The sequence below is a fragment of the Spea bombifrons genome, chromosome 1 (genome assembly GCF_027358695.1).
Source record: "Spea bombifrons isolate aSpeBom1 chromosome 1, aSpeBom1.2.pri, whole genome shotgun sequence".
Lineage (NCBI taxonomy): Eukaryota > Metazoa > Chordata > Amphibia > Anura > Pelobatidae > Spea > Spea bombifrons.
The window spans coordinates 100,380,561-100,403,408 of NC_071087.1; the positions used below are offsets into that span (position 1 = coordinate 100,380,561).

General features: G+C 39.9%; 1 protein-coding gene across 2 annotated transcripts in view; it reads left to right on the forward strand.

Annotated features, from left to right (window-relative positions):
- The first annotated feature begins 2,186 nt into the window (after nt 1-2,186).
- LOC128496709 (tight junction protein ZO-2-like) overlaps nt 2,187-22,848 on the forward strand; it is a 44,824-nt gene continuing 24,162 nt past the window's right edge. Inside the window, exons 1-2 of one of the 2 annotated variants that reach the window (XM_053466477.1) lie at nt 2,187-2,422; nt 18,045-18,165. Coding sequence is in view for 1 of the 2 variants with exons in the window: in XM_053466470.1 (XP_053322445.1) it covers nt 22,666-22,773 (108 nt within the window). In the remaining variant the exon portion in view is untranslated. Of the gene's footprint in view, nt 2,423-18,044; nt 18,166-22,601; nt 22,774-22,848 lie in introns of those variants that run through there. The other variant, XM_053466470.1, reaches the window with a different exon arrangement.

A 22,848-nucleotide genomic window follows, 5' to 3' on the forward strand; every position in this document is an offset into this window, starting at 1 on the left:
CTGCATCCGCATACAGACACCTTGCTGACTCTACTGCACACACACATATCAAAGTTGCGCTTCAGCGTTAAAGAGGTTAACTACAAACATATGCAGGATTTGCACTCCAGCATTAAAGAGGTTGCCTACACACAGGAACGCCCCTTGCGCGGGTACTGTTGCACTGTGTCAACTTCAATTTTCAGAAGGCAGATTGGCCTGTCAGAAAACAGCCTTCTACTATTATTATTATTTTTATTATTTATTGTTTTATATAGTGCCATCAAATTCCGAAGCGCTGTACAATGGGTGGACAGGACAAAACAAGTAGTATGTAACATAACAAATTGACTTACAGAGACAACAGGTGAGGAGGACCCTGCTCAAACGAGCTTACAGTCTACTATCAAAAATATAAAGCCAGTCAGAGTATGCAACTGGCTTCATCTTTCAAAATCCAGTCAAATACCGTACATACGTCCTCTCTTTCTTGAAGCCGCCGCTTAATGTATCTATTTTGTTTTTTTTGCTCCAACATCACAGAGCTAAACTGAGAGACTTTATTTATGGTGCTCTTTACTAATTAGACGTATATATGATAAGGGCTATCTAAACAGGAAATTCAAACATACACTGCTCACATGTCAAAAACAAAAACACTGAAACTTAAACAGTTGTAGTCATTGTAATAGTAATAAAAAGCATTACGTGGCACAAATAATGTTAATATGCGGAAACAATAAGCACAGAGGTTATGTGTAGACTGAAATGGACACTGCAGCCATCATATGCACTTTGATGCAGAACACAACTCCTACACAGCAAAAAGCTGCATACAGGGACAGGCTTAATGCCTGGGCCCCCATGCCCCTATGTAATCCCATTGTCTCACCAATCACCTTACCTCACAATCTGCCCAGAAGCACACCTTATGAAAGCAGAGGTGAGCCTAGGGGTCTGGGTGAAGTATTTCTTCAGGGCCCATATAACTAACACGCATACATACTTACACACAAACTCAATTTAACTCTGTATACTTACATACACACATTATTTCTCCTGCGCTTTCTCTCCCTCTCCTTGGCGCCATTAACCGTAGACTCACCCTGGACACCTCAATGCCATTCACTCATCCACTCTTGATAACACCATATGCTGACACCCACACAAACACCATACACTAACAGACGCACAAATGCTAACATCATATAACACGCTAACACCATACACTGATGCACATTCTCTGAATGTTACAGAGAATTTGAGGTGGCGAACCCACAACCAGAAGTATGAACCCACCAACCAAGTGGACAATACACAGGAGAACCTGTATGCTGGCAGTAAATTCATTATTTATTTCTCCTCATCCTTGGGAATTTTCAATATATGGTTCAAATCAGTATTAATCATCTTTATTCCTTTCTTTCTGTTTCTTAAGATATACCTTTCAGAGGACATTATACAATTAATTATTATACATAAAATGTATGTATCAAAATACGAGACATTAACTTATGATCAGGAAATTCCTGCTTGCACCGCACATATAGTAAGATATTTAATACTTTGTGATCACTTATAAGTCACCGATTAGTTCTATCACTATAACGACCTCTAAATATGATTCTTCATATATATTACTTTGCTAACCTAGTAGTTTTTTAATATTTTGCTACTATATATACAGTATATTATATATTATTGTATATATATATTCCCCCTATATGCTGTAAAATATTATCACCTTATATCTTGTTTTATATTTAATTAAAGATGAGGAAACAGTTTACAGAAGTAACAGGACCTGCTACAAAAGCAGTAAAGTATGGTTCATTTGTGCCTGCATATTTTTTTGAGTTAGGTCAGAATAAGATGAGACTGAGTAAATTAGTATAAAGACTACATGTGTAATACAGAAAATCCGACACATATATAGAAAACTATTTCCCAAAATAATTTTGGAGATTTTTCTGTGAATTGTTCACATAGAAAAATGAGTTGTTTTTCCGTGTCATCAGATTACGTGAAGAACAGTCAAACATTCAGAAGCAGATTAGCTATTAGCTTTCTTTGTCAAGTTGTGAAACCAGGCTCTTACCTGCCGAGGCACTACAAACAATGATACTATGACCTATAAACACCTCCCTTTGACACACATGCAGTGTACACACACGCACACACACACACACACACAGGCACAGCAAACAGGAAGCTCACTGGCTCTCATTCTCCACCCTGGCTGCTTTAGGCAGAACACACCCTTCCAGCCCAACCTTAAATCTGCTTTTGCTGGATCCCTAAGGAAACTTTTGCAGAAGGGAAAGGAATTTCTGGATTATATAAAAGGCTAATTTCTGACTTTTCCCAAATATCCTGGGTTGGTGGCGTAAGGATTCTTGGTTTCCAGCTACCCCTGTCATAACCCCTTTTAGGAAGTAGCAAGGTGAGTGCAGAATTACCTGCGTGGATAGCTATTACCAGTACTTTATGTAGGAAGAAACACTTTGCTTACGCTGGTGAGAACAAAGGCACTAGCCATCTCCTATACTGTTAAGTGTTAAGAGTACCCACTAAAAAAGACACGGCTGTCACATTGGGGGCAGCATTTTATTACCTTTTTGTTTATTACCACTAACCGAATAGCCATTTCCAACTGCTTTTAGGAATTGCTATTAGGAAAATCAATGGTAATTTTTATATTTGGTAACAGAATCTAAATGTTGTCCTCATTTGTAAACTATCCGTTATTAACAAAATCTACTTTATTAATGTATTATTTGACTGTTTACAAATACTCGGTAAACACAATGACAAAAACGTCTGATAAATGTCTTGAGGTACAGAAAATATTGGTGTTCTTGCTGTCACTGGGGGATCTACCTAGGTGCAGTTACTATGTTATTGTACGGCACATATGAACTAAAATGTTTAAATCAGAGAATCAGGATCCGAGGCGCTGGCTTTCCGTGTAGCGACAGACTTTGTAAATGGTTTTGCTTGCTGATTTGCAGACTTGCTGTGCCCAGGTTTGATGAGGAGTAATACCTTTTGGTGTGTAGTGTGTGCTGGTACTAACTGGTTTAGCTGCATTACTAAGCGAGTCACAGCATGTAACCGTATATGACTACTCTTATTTAATCTGGCTGAATGCTTCTCTGCCTTTGACTTTTAAAATTAAACCAGATACACTATATGAGGTTTATTCACTAAAGCAGGAGAACTGTAGTTTCAATTGACTTTAACATTGCAAATTTCTCTTTAAGGAAGGCTGAGCTGGCCCCGAATCATGCATGAGTTTAGTGAGGTGACTTTCAAGACATCTCACCTATTTAATTATGCATTATAAAGGGCCATCCAAGCTGTTCTTGGGACCGAGTGTACCCGGGGTTGGCTCTTCATGGTGTAAAGTTAACTCAATGAGATGAAACTGCAACTCTCCTGCAATAACTCCTGCCCTCTTTAATGGATAAACCCCATCCACTTTGCTATCTGATTCACTCTTTTACCAAAGTCATTTACTAAGGTTTTCATGTGTTAAATGTTAATGAAGACCACTTCTGACCATACTTTTAGCTCTTTTTCATTATTTTGGCCTGCAAGTTTTGTGATATTAAAGCACCACATTAATGAGGTATGATGTTTCTTAGTGATATATTACATGGTTATGGCATGGAGTTTTTTCCACAGTTGCGTTTTGCTCCCACTCACGTAAGCCATTGGTATCTACACAAGTTTTAAACATCGATGTAGTTGTATACAGTTAATAAACCCAGGTAATGGTGCATTAAATCAGGAAAGTTATCCTATAACTTCCTGTTTGCTTATTCCTGCTCACTAAGCTATATTTACACCATTGTTAAGTATCTGAATGCTGTTTATTATTTGCTCTTACTGTAAGAGCAGGGGGTACTCACTTTCTCCAGTTAATGGTCATACTAAAAAGATAGAACGTACCTTGTTGTTTATGCTTAGAATGTTCCACAGTACACTACATTAAACTACATTGAACAAAATATAACACAAATAGATTTTTTCCAACACCTTTAAAAGCCTGAAAATATACATTTAAAAAATAAGATCTAAAAAGTAACTATTTTCATTTAAATGAAGATAAAAAATATTCTGTATTCATGAACACACTTCCTATATAAAATCAGAATTTGAATGTATAGAAAAAAGTTAAAATAACAAAACCCCAAAGTCTAGTTATTAGTGAGCCATTTGCATTTTCTTATTCTACTATGGTAAAAAAAATGAAACACTCTGTTTCATGAATTGGAATTCAGTACTCTGCAAAATTTTTAGGCAGGTGTAACATTTTTTTTATGGAACTCAACAAGTAGATTGTTCCAAACATCCTGGAGAACTAACCACAGTTCTTTGGTGGATTTAGGCACCTTAGATGACTTGATGATGTTGAGATCAGGACTCTGTGGCCACACTTCCAGGGCTCTTTGTTCTTCTTTACCCAAAAGATAGTCCTTAAAGACTTTGACTGTATGTTTGGGGTCATGCTGCTGAATAAATTTGGGGCCAATCAGATGCTTCCCTTCATGGTATTGCATGATAGATATGGATATGCCAATTCTTCTCAGCAAGGAACCTCCATCATGCTTCAGAGTTGCCTGAACTCATTCTTGTAGCACTCTCCAGCCCTTCGATGAACAAACTGCCTAGAGCACTGGCTGCTATTTACCTGCACTCAATTTCCTATGTCTTTTTGTGAATAGTCGAGTGGCCTTGTTTTCACGTTAGAGGTATGGCTTTTTAGCCATAAGTCTTCCATGAAGACCGCTTCTGACCAGACATCTCCGGCAGTAACTGAGTGTACCAGGGTCCCACTGTTTTCTGCAAATGTTGAGCTGAAGGCACTACTGGACATCTTCTGATTCCGAAGGGAAGTAAGCCTAATGAGTCTTTTATCATCAAGATTGCCTGTTTCTTTGTGCTTCTTTAAAAAGCTTGGACAGAACATCTGGAAACCCCTGTCTGCCAAGAGACCTTGCTGATGCAGTATAACTACCTTGTGCTGTGCCATGGTGTATGACTTTGTCTTCACCAACCTCACCTTGTTAGTGAGTCTGGCTGTTTCTCACCCAGAATTTATTCCTCTTGCACAGCTGTTTCTGTTTCAATGAATTATTGTGTTCGATCTACACATTCTTATTTTGCAGCATTTTGTCACACCTGCCTTAAATGTTTGCACAGTTATATCCATATTTCTGCTAAATAGGACAGGGACCTATTTTCCTAGTATATTTATACCTAATGTACCACAATGTATACAAAAATATACATTATATACATTTCAAAAAGTTTGCATAAAAGACCCACAAATTTATCATTATTATCATTACACCAAATAGCTCTTGGTTTCCAAAAACTGGAATTATTTTTCTTGAAAACCAACTCTTTCATGAAGCCACTCAGTATCTTAAATGGCCAGCAATTATTCTTGTTGTTCTTTATAAGCTCAAGCTGAAATTAAAGGCAAAAAGTAATGAGCTTAGAAACCAAAGTATAAAAGATGTGGATCCCACTCTTAGTGTCCCTGAGAACAATTACAAGCAGTGCCAACCAGCCATAGATTGTAGTGTAGTATTCATTTCTCCCAGAATTGTGTGGTTCTTATGGCCTTTCTGTTCTTGTTCTGTTATTCATTCTTTTCTACTCCCCATTTTTATATTGCCTCCCTGTCTATTCATTTGTCCTCGGTCCATCACAAAGTTGCCATTTACTTGCCCTTTTACTTCCCTTCTTTTCCCATTTCCTCCTCATTTGTCCCATTAACTCATCTCTCCTTTCATTAAGTTGCGGGTTGTTGTTGATTAGTTCAGAGAGCCTTTGTAAGAGCGGGTGAAGGAAGGAGAACTCCAGGAGTTTTAAAGTAATATAATCACATAAAATCCCAGAAAACAAGAAGCATAATATGTAGGTAGTTCTGAAAAAATGAAATTAGTAATGCTAAAAATGGTACGGCTTCCAGTATTTTAGAGTTTTCACTCAATAAAAGGAATGCGTCATCATCAATTATATTAATGCTTCCCTTCTGTTTTATTACTTTCACTACTTAAGATGTTGACCTCTTTGACAAGGTTACAGATCCTATTTATGAATAACGTATGCCACACACTTTTAAAGGATTACACCAAATATTCCAGGCATTTCTCATTGTAAATATTTCTCATGTGTCAACAGCCTTGTTTCTGTATATCAGCTACTGTTTTCACATTGAGTAGGCAGATTAAGCTCAAGGTGATTTCTCGAGTCTGCTGCATTTTTCTTCTGATATTTTTTTATATGTTAAGACTGAAGCTTTATTATTTTAGGCTTAGTCCAACATTAGTGACGGCCCTCACGAATACTCTTTTGCAGAAGTGTGGAGGCTGTTATAGCCTCAAAGAGGGTGGAGAGACTCCATATTAATGTCTTTGGTTTTGGAATGTGATGTCCAACAAACTCATATAGGTGTGATGGTCAAGTGTCCACATACTTTTGCTCATACAGTGTATGTCACAGTCTAATAGTGAGTTATGACATAAAAAACAGAGACCTTGTCCTTCACTACCGTATTTGCTCAATTATAAGACGACCCTGATTATAAGACGACCCCCCAAAATCAAAATTTTAATTTAGGAAAAAAACAAAAAGCCTGAATATAAGACTACCCTATAGGAAAAAAGTTTTACTAGTAAATATTAATTCATGTAAACTAATTTTCATATTTAATAAAAGCTATGATTGAGAAAAATATATTTTTTATTTCCTTTTATTTGCCAACCTGCCCCCCCCCAGTTATGCACATCTGCCCCCAGGCTTGCCACTCTGTCCTCAGAAATGCCTTATACCCCCCTATTTGCCACTCTGCCCCATGATGTGCCTTTTAACCCTCTATATGCCACTCTGTCCTCAGAAATGCCTTATACCCCCCTATTTGCCACTCTGCCCCATGATGTGCCTTTTAACCCTCTATATGCCACTCTGCCTCCAGAAATGTCTTATACCCTCCTATATGCCACTGTGCCCCATGATATGCCTTTTAACCCCCTATATGCCCCTCTGCCCCATGATATGCCTTATACCCGTATATGCCACTCTGCATATCATGGGGCTGAGTGGCATATAGGGGGTTAAAATGCATTTCTGGAGAGCAACTTCTCTGGCCCCGCCCCCAGAGAAAGGTAGAGTTATGTGAGGACTGTGCTACCTTCCTGTTCTCCTGCCGCTAATAGCAGAGACGCTGCTCGCGATCAAAGCCCGGTAAGCAGCACGGCCCCAGCAGAATGAGGTCTGATTAGAAGACGACCTCGATTATAAGACGAGGGGTATTTTCAGAGCATTTGCTCTGGAAAAAACCTCGTCTTATAATCGAGCAAATACGGTATTAAAACAATTTCTGATGAAAATATAAACTTTTTTCTATTTTCACTAAATGTTCAGCAAGTTTGTATGAAATGAATTGAAAATCGCACTTCTCACTGTTCTAATTCTTTCCTTTCTATTCAATTTCAAAGCTGCTTTCATTGGCATGACAGGTATATTGCTAATGTACTTTTTTTCTGAAAAGCAGACTGACAGATGGATTCTGGTCTATGTTCAATGTGTGATGTTGCTTTTGTGAGACAAAAAAAATGTACCCTTTGGCCCTTCTTTGTCGGGCAAAAAATCAAACGTGATATTCAAAAGATGCATTTCACTGACATGGGAATTGTACAAATACTGTTATATTGTTCAACTGGAGAAAATTTGAAGGAAAAGTCTAGGACTTAAAAGTAAAGCAATTTTTTTAAGTATTGTCAAATAATACTGTGACAAAAATATAATGTAGATGGCCTATTATAAAAAATAATGTGATATATTGAAACATTTGTCTTCGACTACACCTAAACATGATAGAACGTATTGTCGTAATTCTGCATTTATCTATTTATTTAGAAAGTGTTACAAGGAAGAACACGTTGATATTTCTCTGGTTTTGAAGTATGGGACCAAATCCAAAAATGGCTTTACAAACAGGGTTTACAGTTATGAGTATAGAAAAATAGAGAAGAAAATACACAGTATGTGCAGAATGTGCAGTATAAATAGGAGTTTGCAATCTAATAACAGGTACATTCTGTTTTTAGAAGTTGGGGGACACTCATTTTTAGGGACTTTGGATGATTTGATGGAATGTAGAAGGTTATTTGACATGTGAAGAGCCCTGAGAATGTACCTTGACCTGCTTCCTTTTAAAGTGAGGGAAAGCTAGTAAGAGGCTGGTAAGAGTGAGCGTGCTGCTCAGGTAGCAGGGGAGGGAAGTGGTTATGCACTAAGCAAAGTGGAGCGTGAGCCTGGAGGCAAGCATCCGCCAGTTTAGTTATTTTAAACATTTTGCAGCGATGTGTGTTATGGAGGAAAAATCGGCACAGCACATTGTACTGAGTATCAAGATGGGTCTGTGGAAGGGGCATAACTAGACTGGGATTAAAATCTGCTGCACAACATGTTTGCTTAGAGGGGGATCTAGGTCAGATTTCTTCTGGTATAGCTACCAATCCTAGGATACTGCTTTATCGATAGCTTGTACATATGAAGACCAAAAGACAAATCGGAATCTAGCCACATAATAAAATACTTGAGTTAACTTAAGTAATTTAACTTTTGTTCCAAACAACACAGTTTTATCAGTGTTGAGGAAAAGTTTATTGTTAGCTATTTACTTTTCAACCTTTGAAAACTGATCCTGTAGGATGGTTTCAATGTGTGATAGTTTTGTCCTGCTCATAGAAATAATGGTACCATCAGCATTCATATGCACATTTGCTAGAGTGCACTCCAAGGGTAGATCATTGTTAATGGGGCCTGAGGATGGACCCTTGAGGCACTGCACACTTAATCGACAACAAAAGAGAAGAAGCCTCGCCAATGGACACGTATTGAGTTCTATCAAATAGGAAGGAACAAAACAAGCCGAATGATAGCTAATTTATACAGGAGCATTTAAGCTAGTTTTGCAGAAGATCATGATCGACTGTGTCAGAGACCTTTGCAAAGTATAGGAAAACTGCTTCGGTAAGTTCACCTCTCCATGCCACTCTGAATATTATTGGTCACTTTTGAAAGGGCAGGAACTGTGGAGTGATTAATATGGAAGCCAGATATAAGCGAGGTTAGAAAGTTGGACTGTTGATAATTTTTGTGCATACGGGCAACTCCCGCTATTTTCCAGGCTTTGGGGACATAACCAGACAACAGGAGAGCGTAGGGAAGCATTGATTAGATAGGCAACGGGATGGGCAGTAATCAGCACACCGAGTAGCAGTCATGAAAGTACTGTAGGTCTGGCCCACATTGTTATTTCATTTTTTGGTTGACAATTCACTACCATTTCACTGAAATACACTTTCAGTGTAAATTCTAAATCTGCAAATTCTTTGGCTGGGGGAGAGATTGAGGGGGGATTTGTCAGCCAAAGAAACAGCACTGTGATCATCATATTTGTGTTTTGTGATCAGAGCTGTGGCACATCCTACAAAATAGTTATTGAATTCATTTGCTATTTCCATTGGCAAATAAATGTCCAACAAGGATGATCTTTTCTCTAGCCCTAACTAGATCTGTTTTTTATTATTTATATTAGCTCTGGACTGGACTCTGGACTGTAGCATACTAGTATTGGGTATGACACAAAGTTTATATTAGTAATATTGTAATGTTTTTTTAAACATAATTATACTCTTTTTGCATTCCTTTAAATGGATACATTTTCCTGCACATTATATACTAATCACCAGTCAGCTCCAGCGCTGTTAGAGGAATGCTGGGGACAGGGGATCTGTTCAGAGCCACGTATGCATGTATGCAAGTATCCTATTCATTTTAATGGGGAGCACTTTCCTGTCACTGATTGGCTGTTGTGTGCTTAAAGAGGGTGTGAGGACCAGTACGGGGGAGAAGGATACGTAAGAAGAATATAATAATGAGTTGGGACTTTCCTTTTATATGTGGAAGATACAGCTGCAGCCCTTAAAGAACACTCTCCGGGTGTTGTGGTATTTCAGTCAAGGTATACTAAGGGGCGCTCGTATGTTCCATATGATGAAAATCCAGAGTTATATTGGGAAAAAGAAAAAATATATAGTGTAGATGTATAATTAAGTATAGTCAGCCCTGCGTGTTGCAGATTTGCACTCACAGTGTTCCTTTGTGGTTCAATGCGTAACAGAGGTCACATGAAGGTCCACACAGGGAATATATATCCAAAGGAAGAAACACAAAAAGGATCCAATAGTGTGTTACTGTATTTAAGTGTAGAAGACGCAAAGCGTGGAGATGTACTTACACTCAGGAGGATATAAATGAGCCTGTGGTTCCTGGTCACCAACTGGTCCAGTCTGTGTGATCCTCAATTCACTGCTACGCATTGAACCACAAAGAAACACTGTGAGTGCAAATCTGCAACACGCAGGGCTGACTATACTTAATTATACATCTACACTATATATTTTTTCCCAATATAACTCTGGATTTTCATCATATGGAACATACGAGCGCCCCTTAGTATACCTTGACTGATTGGCTGTTTACAGAGTGGTTTAATATGCATTATTTTAAAGTGGAGCTGTGGACATTAAACTGTCACTTTAAAGCATTCAAACATATTGTCTGTAAATGTTAAGCATGAATGTGTTTGTTGCCGTGTGTGCCTACTACTCATGAAGGCTCTAATATTGAGCCTTGCGTGTGGGTCAGAAGGGTGTGCCGAAAATTTGGTAATTAGTAAGAAGCCTCACCCAAACTCCGGTCTCGACCAGGAAATCAGAGCCATTCTAAACTCCAGCCAATGTGGTAATCAACGCAGTGTCTGATCTCAGTGATGCACAAGCCTATCCCTTCTTACAAATGCACCACAGTGGGAATATATAGGACTAAAACCTATGTAAAAGAATGGTGATAACTCCAGGGCAGGACGTTAGATGATGCGGGTTCTGCCGCTCTAACACACAAACCTAAGCACTTATGTGGGGAACATTTAAACTAAATCTTTTTGAAACAATTAAACCAATTAACAAGAAAAAAAGCACATCTAATGGTGTGACTTACTCATTAACATAACTCATTAACTTTTAAGCTCCAGCTACCCAGATCCTATCCTTGCGGGATGCTGCCAAGACTACGTGCTACCACCAGAGTGTCCGGGTCGAACCCAGAGAGTTCCCAGTTATGCTTGTTAATCTTTAAACCCAGGTCTAAGTCTGGTTCTAAGGCCTAATGCTCACATTACCAGTTATTCTGTTCAGTACATTGTAGTATACTGTAATGAGCCTGTGTGACGCTCATACTGTAGACATTCTGGTTTCACAACAAACCTGAGGCTTTTTCTTTCACACCTGGCAGCTGTTAAAAAATAAAGAGCATAGTAAACATTGTCTAAATGTTAACAGAACAACATCTATATCCAGGGTAAACAAAAAAAAGTTATGATTAGCAGCTCCCACTCTTGATACCACTCTTGATCTCAAGAACCAGTGGAGCCATGCAAATCATGTATTCAGAGAGTGAGTAGGGTAAGGTAAGTTCTCATACTCTTTTTCACAAATACCAACTCCACCTGGAGCCACCAGTAACTGGCTTACAGTGCTACAGTTTCCTGATGTCAGACCACCCGTGTGGTATTGTCCAAGATAAAAGATAATCTGTGTTCTGGAAGCAGTCATAGACAGGCTATATCTATCACTAGATGTGCATCTAGCAAAGCACTGCTAAAATGAACACACATTGAGACACTGGTACAGATGGAGAAGAGGACTCTGCTCTTGCAAGCTTATACTTTATTAGGTAGTTGAGGGGGAATTAAGACACTACGACGGGACTGCTTGGGCAAGGGCACTTTAAATGCATTGATATGGAGAACTCTATGTAGATTTTGCAGCTAGATATGGTAGATGGCTACTTTAAGATGTTGGTTAAAGGCAGGGCCGGCCCTATAATGGGGCAGACTGGGGCAATTGCCCCAGGCGGCACTTTAGAAGGGGCGGCACTTTGCCGCCCCAAGCGCTTTTTTTTTTTTTTTTTTTTGAAGCGGAGGAGAGAGAGAGGGGCACCGAGTGGTTTTCGCTTACCCGCTCGGCGCCCCTCTCTCTCTCTCCTCTGCGGCGAGTCTCCCTGTTCGGTCCCGGTGCCGGCTTGTAATGCAGAGCGCCGGAAGTGACGTCAATTTCCGGCGCTCAGCATTACAAGCCGGCACCTTGGCAGAGCAGGGAGACTCGCCGCAGGACTGTTTAAAGGTAAGTACCGGCGGGGGGGGGGGTTGGCGGCGTTTTAAACTTTGCCCCAGGCGGCGTTAAGTATTCGGCCGGCCCTGGTTAAAGGTATTAGGGTGGAAGGTTGAATGCTTCTCTGACTAGGTGGGTTTCTAGACGATTCCCTTCAGATGTGTGTGATTTTGATTTATCCTAGGGCTTTATTGTGAGGTATAAACCACATATCAGTAAAAAATTAAATCAGTTAAAATGCAATGGATTTTTCATAATGCTATTCTTATCTCTAGGGTTTACGCATGTGATCTCTTTACTTAATGTATTAGTTTGTCTATGTCTGTCAATTTTGTCATACCTCTTGAATATGTGTACTTTAATAAGCACTGCGTAAATTGTTGGCGCTATATAAATAAAAGACAATAATAATAATAATAATCTACACATTAGTGTGTATAACAGCTGAAGAGTATGTGGGGCCTTTACAGATATGTGCAAATAAAGCTAGGTCTTTCCAAAAGGCAGGGTTATTACATTTAATTGAATGAAACTTTACATTTTTACAGACTCATTGTTCCATAAACAAAGCATGTCTGTCAGACTGAAAGTTGTTCCTGACACAAAATATATGCATAATTTAGAAATTTGCTATTGAAGGGTTGAACCAGAAGGACATAAAAATTAAATATTTGTGTTGGCGTCATATCAGTAACTGATATAAGCCATTTTGCTTTTGTGAGCATAGCAATAATCTAGCCATAATAATATCTACATTACATATACATCAAATATTTGCTTTTTGAATTCAGTTCTTTGGTTTTATTTTAACACATTTCTGCTGACATGCAAAAAATAATAGCGCTAGTGTTACTCACCTGTCCCCGGTTCCCACGCTGCCGCAACAGGCGCCGCGTAGGAGAGGGAGACCCCCCTCCACCGCACGGCTACCTCTGCAGCAGCCGCCACGAAGGAAAGGGAGACCCCCTCCACCGCACGGCCACCTCCGCAGCAGCTGCCATGAAGGAGAGGGAGACCCCCCTCCACCGCACGGCCACCTCCGCAGCAGCCGCCATGAAGGACAGGGAGACACCCCTCCACCGCACGGCCACCTCCGCAGCAGCCGCCATGAAGGAGAGGGAGAACCCCCTCCACCGCACGGTCACTTCCGCTGCCATCCTCTGAAGTGCCACGCAGGAGAGGCAGACCTCCTGGTACACGGCGTCCTGCTTCAGCGCTCTAGTGGGGAACTCCCTAACTGCAGGTCTTTATGAAGGGAGACTACGCCACGCTCAAAATGGTCGCGATTTCCGGACAACGGAAGTGATGTCATGATGGGTTGATGGGAGATTCGGACTTCCTCCGCGGTTCCCCATTTAAACCTCTCAGACCAGCTACACCTTGCCTTCTGATGGTCGTCTATGCCTTGTGCTAGTGCCCAGATAGCATTTACCTTCCTGATTCCTGTGTTCGACCTCGGCTTGCCTGACTACGTTGTTATCCTGAATCCTGACCTCAGCTCGTTTACTGTTTATCTTGACCTCCTGAATCCTGACCTCGGCTACGTTTATCGGTTATCCTGCTCTCCGGAATCCTGACCTCGGCTTGTCTGAACTTGTTCTGTCCTGGAGTCCTACCTGACTACGGTGTCTCCTACTACTTGTACGTGACAGCTACTATGTAAAAAGCTATAAAGGGAAAAAAAATGTTCGGCAATCTTCTTCTACACATTAGGTGCCTTTGATGAACAATGACCCAATTGTTGTTTGGCAACATCCCCGACTACAGACAAACTCCAGATATTTTATCTATGTTCAAGAGGGCCATATCCCTTACATAGTATCCTATAAGGTATTATATTTATTACTTCTGGCTTAAGGTGTAGTGAACACGAGTTGGGGGTTATAGTTTTCTTTTTTATTATTATTATTATTTTACTTGCATTGCTGATTGCAATGTGCGTGATTGGCCAGCAAGGTTGGCAAACAGACATCCCAGCAAGGTCTAGACAGACCATGCAGGGAATAACCTGTCGCCAGTGACCTTTTGGTTAACATCAGATGTGACATCTACCGGAATAGAAAATGTCCAATCACGTGCTATTACAAGCAATTGGTCAGCAGAAAGCCATCAATGCTGGCTTCTGCTGACAGAAGGAAGTCCAGATGTCCCTGCCACTGGAAGAAAGTCACAACCTACCGGTACATCCTAACTTTTCCTGGGCCTTTAAGCACTGTTTTTTATGATGCACCGGTACATCTATATGGTCACTATTAACTTTTCTATAATAGGAGCGTCATTAACACTAAACTGTCCATTTAACATACTTTCTACAAAGAACTCAAGAGTTCACGTTTAAGATAGTCAGGAACTAAAATGGAAACTAGCCTGCAAAATACATCACACCCATCCTGTGTTTAGCCTAAAAGTGTAAAGGTTGAAAAATAAATGTGATGCTTATCCCATAACATTATTATAATAAATTCAGGCTAGTTTTTTTGTTTTACATTTTATTGAATTTTAAATTAAAGGGAAAGTAGACTAATTTATTAAACTACCAATAAGAAGTGGGTTTTAGTTGTGATTCAATGGGTAATTGTTTAGGAGCTAGTTAGTTTAACTCCTTAATGGCAATTGACGTGCTTGCCATGTCTTCTCCCAAACAATGTTCATGTAATTCAGCACAGAAAACTGCCGCAGGGGCCCCGCTTGATTGCTCCCGGGAGCAACACCATACGCCATAATAAATATGGCGTTGACCACCTTCTCATTTTGCTCCCATATCCTTTTTGGGACATCTTTGAAGCCGGACAGTTTAATTGTCTCCATTGACATGTAATCAACCTGCAGGACCTCAGAGTTCTCAGGAGGGTCTGGATAGAGCAGAGGCAAAATCTCTCGCTTTGGAGTTTGTGACCGCTCTCTTGAATGGTCAAAGTGTGCCCTATCATTATATAGTGATCCAGACACAGATGGTGGTACAATATGACTCCCATCATTATATAGTGATTCAGACAGTGGTGCAGGATGACTCCTGTAATTATACAGCAAGCCAGACACAGATGGTGGTACAGCATAGTTCTCATCACTATATACTGAGCCATGGACTGATTGTGGTACAATGTGACACCTATCAATATATACTGAGCCAGACATTGAGGGTGATAAAGCATAACTTTCATCGCGATATACTGAGCCAGACATTGATGGCGGTACAGGATAACTCCCTTCTCCCATCATCAACACCATTTTTGTTTGCATTTCATTGCTTTTTCACTCACTCCCTTTCACGTGCTCACATTCTAACTCACTCTTACGCATGCTCTCACTCATCCTCTCACACTTACTTACTCTCTCTCTCTCTACCTTCTCTGCTGATCAGTTCTGCCGGCACTGGCTTCAAACGGTTGACTACCATCTGTGACTGTAAAATGCCTACTTCCAAGTGGCTTCGCTAAGATGTATTCAAGCTGTGCAGCGGGATATTATGTCATATTCTGCTGTTCGGCTTCACTAACTTGCAAGAGGTTAAGTAGATGCTTCTGGGTCCACCTATAGCCACATCCCGGTTTGGACATCTGAAATGTAGGGCTACATATATGTAGGGCATATATAATATGAGTATGATCAATGTATGTCCAGAGTTGTAACAAATAAATTATAAATGTCATTATTTGTTTTTCAATGTGTACAATTTACACAAAATTTGAAAGGATTATCAGTATTATAAAATAGATTTTCCATTAGTAGCATGATTGCAGGTTACATATAAATGGAACACTATTTCATTCTGTTTGAAAAAGCGAAAACTTGGTTGTTTTGAAGCACCAGTAATAAAATGGCTTGTCAAATATGGTCAGAGATAAATAAAATCACAGTTAGTACTTGGTTGATTGCTGACCTAAAAGATTTAGTATGGGATTAGTCAACTGGAGTTCTACTGCGCCCAGCCAGGCTTACAACATGATTGTAAGCGCAGAGAATTTTCATTACGGCTTTATTCCAACATCACTAGAATTATATAAGAGTGACATCACCCAGCACCCACTCACTGCAGTGGTTTTATTTATTTTTAAATGAAGCATAATCAGTAGATGTTGTCATGCTCGGGATGAACGGTACACTGAGGAAAAGAGCAGCTTAAAGCTGTGGCAGGAAATAGTCAAACTATAATTCCTCAGTTGCGATCAGACAAGTGTTTGATGCACACTTGGGGTGACACAGGGAGAATGAGGTACAAGAAATATTTCACTATCCTAGAAGCAGCCATCGGCATCACCCCACTAAATAAAAGGGAGCTTCTCCCAGAGGGAAGGCATGCAAACTTGTGGAAATATGCAGGGTAAGGCTGTGAAGAGAATGTACTCCTTGTGTTTGCTTTCTGTGTGTATTTATTGATGTGAGGTTTTGATTTTTGCTAATATACACTTAACCAGCCTTGTGGTTTTTTCCGCATACATTGTTCTGCCTGTGTGTGATCTGATAAATTAGGTCATATGTTTATATTCTGCTTTTCTTTACAAGCTTGTAGTTTCAGTCTTTTGTTATATTTTTTTTTATTTTTGTGGTGGTATTGTGAGTTTCTCTACATACAAAAAATGGTTGTATAATGTAGTGAGTGACCGTATGAAGTCTTTGAAAGATGGGGACACAGATATTGTTGTGTCTCTGCAGAATTGTCAGAGCAAAGTCAGAAACAAGGCATAAAGTGAATTGCAGTGTTTATGTTCTAGACTCTCCTATAGAAGTAAAACTTTTTGGATAATTACTCCACCCATAAAATGGTCAGAACTATATAAAAATAGAACTTGTATCTGTCTAGGAAGACAGTTGGGCAGGTGTTCCCCTAAAAATCCTTGGCATCACCCACACTGCCATACCTCCTGCCTGCTTCTTTTAGAGAAATAATCTTAAATTGATGAGTGTGTCTCTCACAACTTTGGCATTTAAACTGATTTAATTATGTATATTAATTACTGCATGTAAATACACTTTGTAAAAACACTTTGTTGATTCTAATATGTTGACAGCCCATGAACAGCCATTGGTTGTAAGGTTTAATATGCATGTACGGTAAATAAGCTGGTGAACCCGAAGATATGAATACATAACAGTATTAAATACAGCTGCTTACATATGTTTGTTCCTTTAACAATAAATAACAACAGGAAAAATAACCAATACAGGTCCATAAAGAAAAGTACATGTAATCATTAACTTTACTAGTAATCATGCTGTAGGTTAAAATTTATTTTAGAGACATCAGAATGACAGACCTTTTTCACCATGGTATAAAAATAAAGGCTGCCGTATCAGCCAATTTTCCATGACAATATGTTTCATACATTGTTGACCAGCACGTGTACCATCACCATACCTGGGAACTTTCCACTTTGCCTGGAGACTCTGGGTGAAGCACCACTTTTCTGAGTCTCTGGGCCAAGGCCCAAAATCTTTAGGTCACGCATGTCCACTTCCCCGCCCCACCCTCATAGAAATGTTAAGTGTTTGGGACACAATGTTGTTGACTCCACCCATGTATGTTGACCCCACCCATGGATGACATCAGCCCCACCTACCATTGGCCTAGGAATCACTTACTCAGTTATAGATTCCACATATGTGCTGGTCAGCGACTAAGTTAGTTTTCAGAATGAAAAAATATATGTTATCAAAACATTTTACTATAATTTTTATAGGGGCTGATAATGTTATAGATGCTTCAAAAAACCATGTAATTGGTTTACTAAATAAATAAAAAAAAATCTTGCTTCATTACCTGATAAAGCTAAGATACATAACATACTAATATGCTTTTTTCCTTTACAGAGAGAGGAGCACAGTATTACCCAGTGCATGTGAGTGGTACAATACCCCACACTGGAATCCCCCTCCAAAGTACCGCTCTGGGCCCAGGCAGAGAATATCTCATTGCAGATCACTTCACCAGGTATACACTTTAATGAGCATACAATGTGCAACTACATTGTGAAAATGTAATCAGTGTTTCCAAATTTGCATAAAATGCATATAATGTGCTTTATGGCTGTGGCTTTTCAATATTCAATATATCAGCTCAACATATCATTGTAGAGGTCAATTATTAAGCAAAGTAAAACATATGTGGCCCCAAGTGTTTCTGTATGACTTCTAGTCCGTCTTAAAAACCCATAGATCTAATTGCTTTACAAAGCCAATGATCTGGTATTGAGTGATTTCCAATGATTCACTGGCACAAAGGTGGGATAGTAAATACAATACCTTTTGGGTTGCTTAAAGTTGTTGTCTTCAATGTGTCTTTACAGCTTGTGATCATCACCAGGTATTGGCTCAGGTGTAGCCAGAAGTGTCCATCCTTCCCAAAATAAATGAAAAAAAAATAAAGATAGTAAAAAACAAAAAAATATACAAAATGCATAAAAAAGACGACAAGAAAACATCAAAGGCCCACATATATCACAAATAGTTGAGATAAATACATGTAAAGGTTATAGTTGTCTTTTTTCCAATCTCCTAATTCCTTCTACTCCTCCTTCATCCGAATGCTCTGCGGGTTGTATTTCTGTTGGGATGTTTGGCCTCATGTCTTGTCATTCAATGCCATGTTAGCCTGTACAGTAAATTAGAGTCTGCAGCAATCCTGTCTGGCCATCGGGCAGATAGCCAGAATAGGCAACGTGTCTGTACAAGGATGCCCGTGCCCATGACAAGGTCTGTGAAGGTCAATAGAACATCATTAAATTGTCTCCCACAGACCCCAATTAATGTCTCTCATGAGGATTGTGCCTACTGCTGGCAGATACCCAGTGGGATGGTGCTCAATAGCACATCCCATTTATTGCTGCTTGTGCAGCATCCCCCATCTTTTAGTGTATGGCCGCCAATTGGATTTGCACTGCCAACATGTGCAACCTTGTGTATCCAGTAGGCAGCCTCAGGTAAATCATTTCATTTGCGGCTACGCTTGAAGTGCCAGGGCTAATCTTATTCCCCAGTCCAGTCCTGTAAACGGGGGAGGGGTGGTGCATTCCCACAATACCTGTACATGCAGAATATGCCCAGAAGACCTGGTAGTGTTGCTAATCGGGGAAAGTAAACGAGTGGTGTTTTAGGTGCCATGTCTCATGTTTATGGTGGATTTTAGTCCCCATTCTGGTCCTGATAATCGATAACACTGAGTACATACACTCAAGCTATTTTGACCTTTGAACAAAATTTGTAGTGAGATCCCTTGAGGCAAGAGGTCCCATGGCACTGGTACGGCACTTTCTGTAAAGCTAAGGAGACAATGCTACAGCTGCTGGGTCTTTAACCTAAAAGTGACAAACAGCAATCCAAATGAACGCCTTAGCGATCAAAGTGTTTCACCCCCAGGCAGGGAAGACGTGACATTGCTGTTGAATACATGTATTGATTTATGAAAGACGTTAACAGTTATTGATGGATCAGCTTTTTCAGTTTTAGTCTACCAGACCATAAGTTATGCATGCAGAAGCACACACTGGCAGCTATCTTCTCAGTCGGTTAAGTAGATGACCTGATTAACATTATTCCGCTTAACTAGTGTTCCAAAAAAGCCATTGCATTGTTTGCAGAATTGGGGGGGGGGAATCAGACCTTTGTTTTCAGACTACTTGAATACCCATTAGGCTCAGAAGGGTATTCTTTACATATCATGAATAGAATGGACATTCTCGACAGGTTATGGTGTGTGAACATTGAAAGAAAATTTCCGAAACAATCCCAAATCAAAGTGTAAAGTGTACGGATGCTAAATGTTTCTTGGCCCTTTCACGGTTTCTATAAATTGGTTTGCACATTGCATAGACTACAGCCCAGCGTTAAGATACAGATATAGATAAAGAGTATAGTGATAGTATTCATTATTGAATCATTTTAAAAAATGTCTGCCGACCTCCTTCGTATATCTGTAGCTCAATCAAAATAAACCATCTAGCATTTATTTTGTAAAACTGATCATTGATTACTGCGGCAATATACAGCTTTTAGCGCGGGGAAACCCCCCCCCCCCGGAATGAAAATGTCATCAGCCTTAGCTAGTGATCTGGGCAGATTAATCCTGAATCAAGCCACGCTGAGACTTTTATTTTAATCTGAACACTTGCGTATCTTGTCTGCTCTGATTATTGCAGGGCACTTTCCCAGCAAAGCTCTGTTAATTGCAGCCAAGCAGCCGCTTTCGAATACCAGCTCCCTGTAATCCCCAACGTTTGCTGGGGATCATGTGAGTTGCAGTTCCGAGAAAGAAAAAAAAACACATTCTTACCCTTGCATCTACACATAAAACATAAAATTGGCCCATCTAATATATTAAGTTGCTCGTTGCATCTTATTTTTATGTCTACAAAGGCCTTATCTAATAAACTTGAGTGATCGATCCAGTGACCCATATTTGTCAAGGGCAATCGACAGGATTATTCTCCAAACAATCTCTTTACAACCGAAAAAGCTAAAACAAAATGCCTTCCGATTGACCCATTTGCTGTTATGTACAGCAAATAACATTATAAATCAGTTTTATTTAAAGGTTTCGGGTTTTTAAAAAGTATTTCGAACTTATAATTTGTAATACTTATAATATAAAACTTAATTTGTTAAATACTTAATTTGTTAAATATACCCAGTTCCTAAAAGTAGCCGTGCCATTATGACGCATACACCCTGCATTTGATTGTAGCCAGGGACTTTTGATCAGGATCAAAGGCATCTGTATTCTTTGAAATGACATTAGAGGCAAGTAGTAGTCATAAAAGATTTCCAATCATCACATATTTTTCTTCTTTTCATCAAGAGAATAATTAAGTATTGGTCATACACGAGAAAAGGGGAGTAGTCCGATATCTATTCATATGAATTTATTCTTCAGTTAGGAGAAAGAGTTTGTCTTGGTTTCCAAGCACAGCTGGCAAAACTCTGAAGAAAACAGGTTGCCCTGTGTCTGGTCCCTACTTATGGACTAGTAAGAGAACAGGGACGTCTGCTGGATGCCCTGATCTCAACGGGCAGATGTTGCTGGTCAAGATGTTATAACCCAGTGTCTGGGGTCTCTGTGCGTATCTACAAGTAGAATAAAGAAGAAGACCATTGTTATCAGGAGTACGTAAGGTGGTAGAGTGAAGAAAGAAGACAAACTATGTGGTTTATTTTTAAAATACCTTTGGGTTTTATGTTTTGTGGTTTTTTAACCAGCAGTAAACACCAACCAACTTTGATTGCAAATCAATGTGATCGATTAATACTCCAATACACAAAGTAGTGACCAAAGAGATGGCTTAGTACAAATTAGCATCTAAGGGTTCTTAACTCATAAAATTACAGCTCTAGTAGTTCCCCCTGATGGTGAATGGATAGAAAAGACTGGGGAAGTATTGGAAATAGAGACAGTTGGGAATTCTAAAAAAAAAAAAAAGAGGAGAGATTAAATGTGTAGGAGAATGGAAATATGGGTTGGAGGGATCAATGTTGGAAGAAATAAAGAAGAGTTGCTGGGGGGTACAATATGGTGGCAGGTAAAAAACCCAATTATCCTCTTGCTTCTGTGCCAGGCCAAAGCCTAAGGAGGCCCCCAAAAGAAAGCCCACTCAAGCCTTTTCAGGAAAAGTAGAGTCTTCATCAAGAAAGAGCAAGTGACCGGTGTGGAGTGCATCATCCCAGGAGGCTTCTTCCTCATATACCATCATGCAGCCTCCGTGGGAGAGTAACCAGCCCCCCATTATTTTTGATCATCCCAATTAACTTATTCTAGTGATATATCAAGTTTAATATATATTTAGTATCTGTTCTGTGTGACCAGAAAGGCTTAACACACAAAGTCATGAAGATTCTAATTGACTTTTATTATCATTCCAGTCCTTGCGACCCTTACCCTGATACTACTACACCCACCCAGACTCCGCGGGTGTCACATCCCCTCCCGCGTTGTTTGCTTTGAAACTTCCAGCCTGATCTTTCGAGTTGCAGTTCTTAGACTGAACCACTATTCAAACAGGGGTGGATTAACTCACACAGTAACCCCCAACTCATTTCTTTCCTCGGCTGAGGCCGCATGATATATGTCATATATCTCTCCGTGTTACCTATTAAACACCCACCCCAGACTTACCTTGATCCCAAGGCGAGGGAAGAGTTAAAAGTCCTTGCGCGGATTGAGAAAGGACACCCCTGTTTGGTAGGATAGTAAATTCCCGTTGCAAGGTTGCCCGTGGGGAGTTTACACTTAGCTGAGGAGGGATCTAGCAGGCGGTGCGGTGACCGGGGGCAAGGTGTTTGGACGTAATATTACTGGAGTAACAGAAGTAACTCTCAGCCAGAAGCTATTACTTTGTTTGGAGTTGTATCTCTAGTCTGGAGTTTCCTCCAAGAGAAGCTTTAATGCAGCAGGAAGCAGCTGATTATTCAGGCGCAGTGTGGCTTGTGATCAATCCATCTTATGCAGCCAAGAAGTGCAGGGATGCCCATGAGAGTAGACCGATTGTTTCCTCATCCCAACCAGCCCTCGCATCATCAAGCCAACAAGAACCTTTCAGCATGGCTCGGGGTAAGTGTTCAAAATACCTCACTACAGGGGGGCGATTGGGTAATAGTACGCCCATTCTTGCAGGTATAGGGGGCA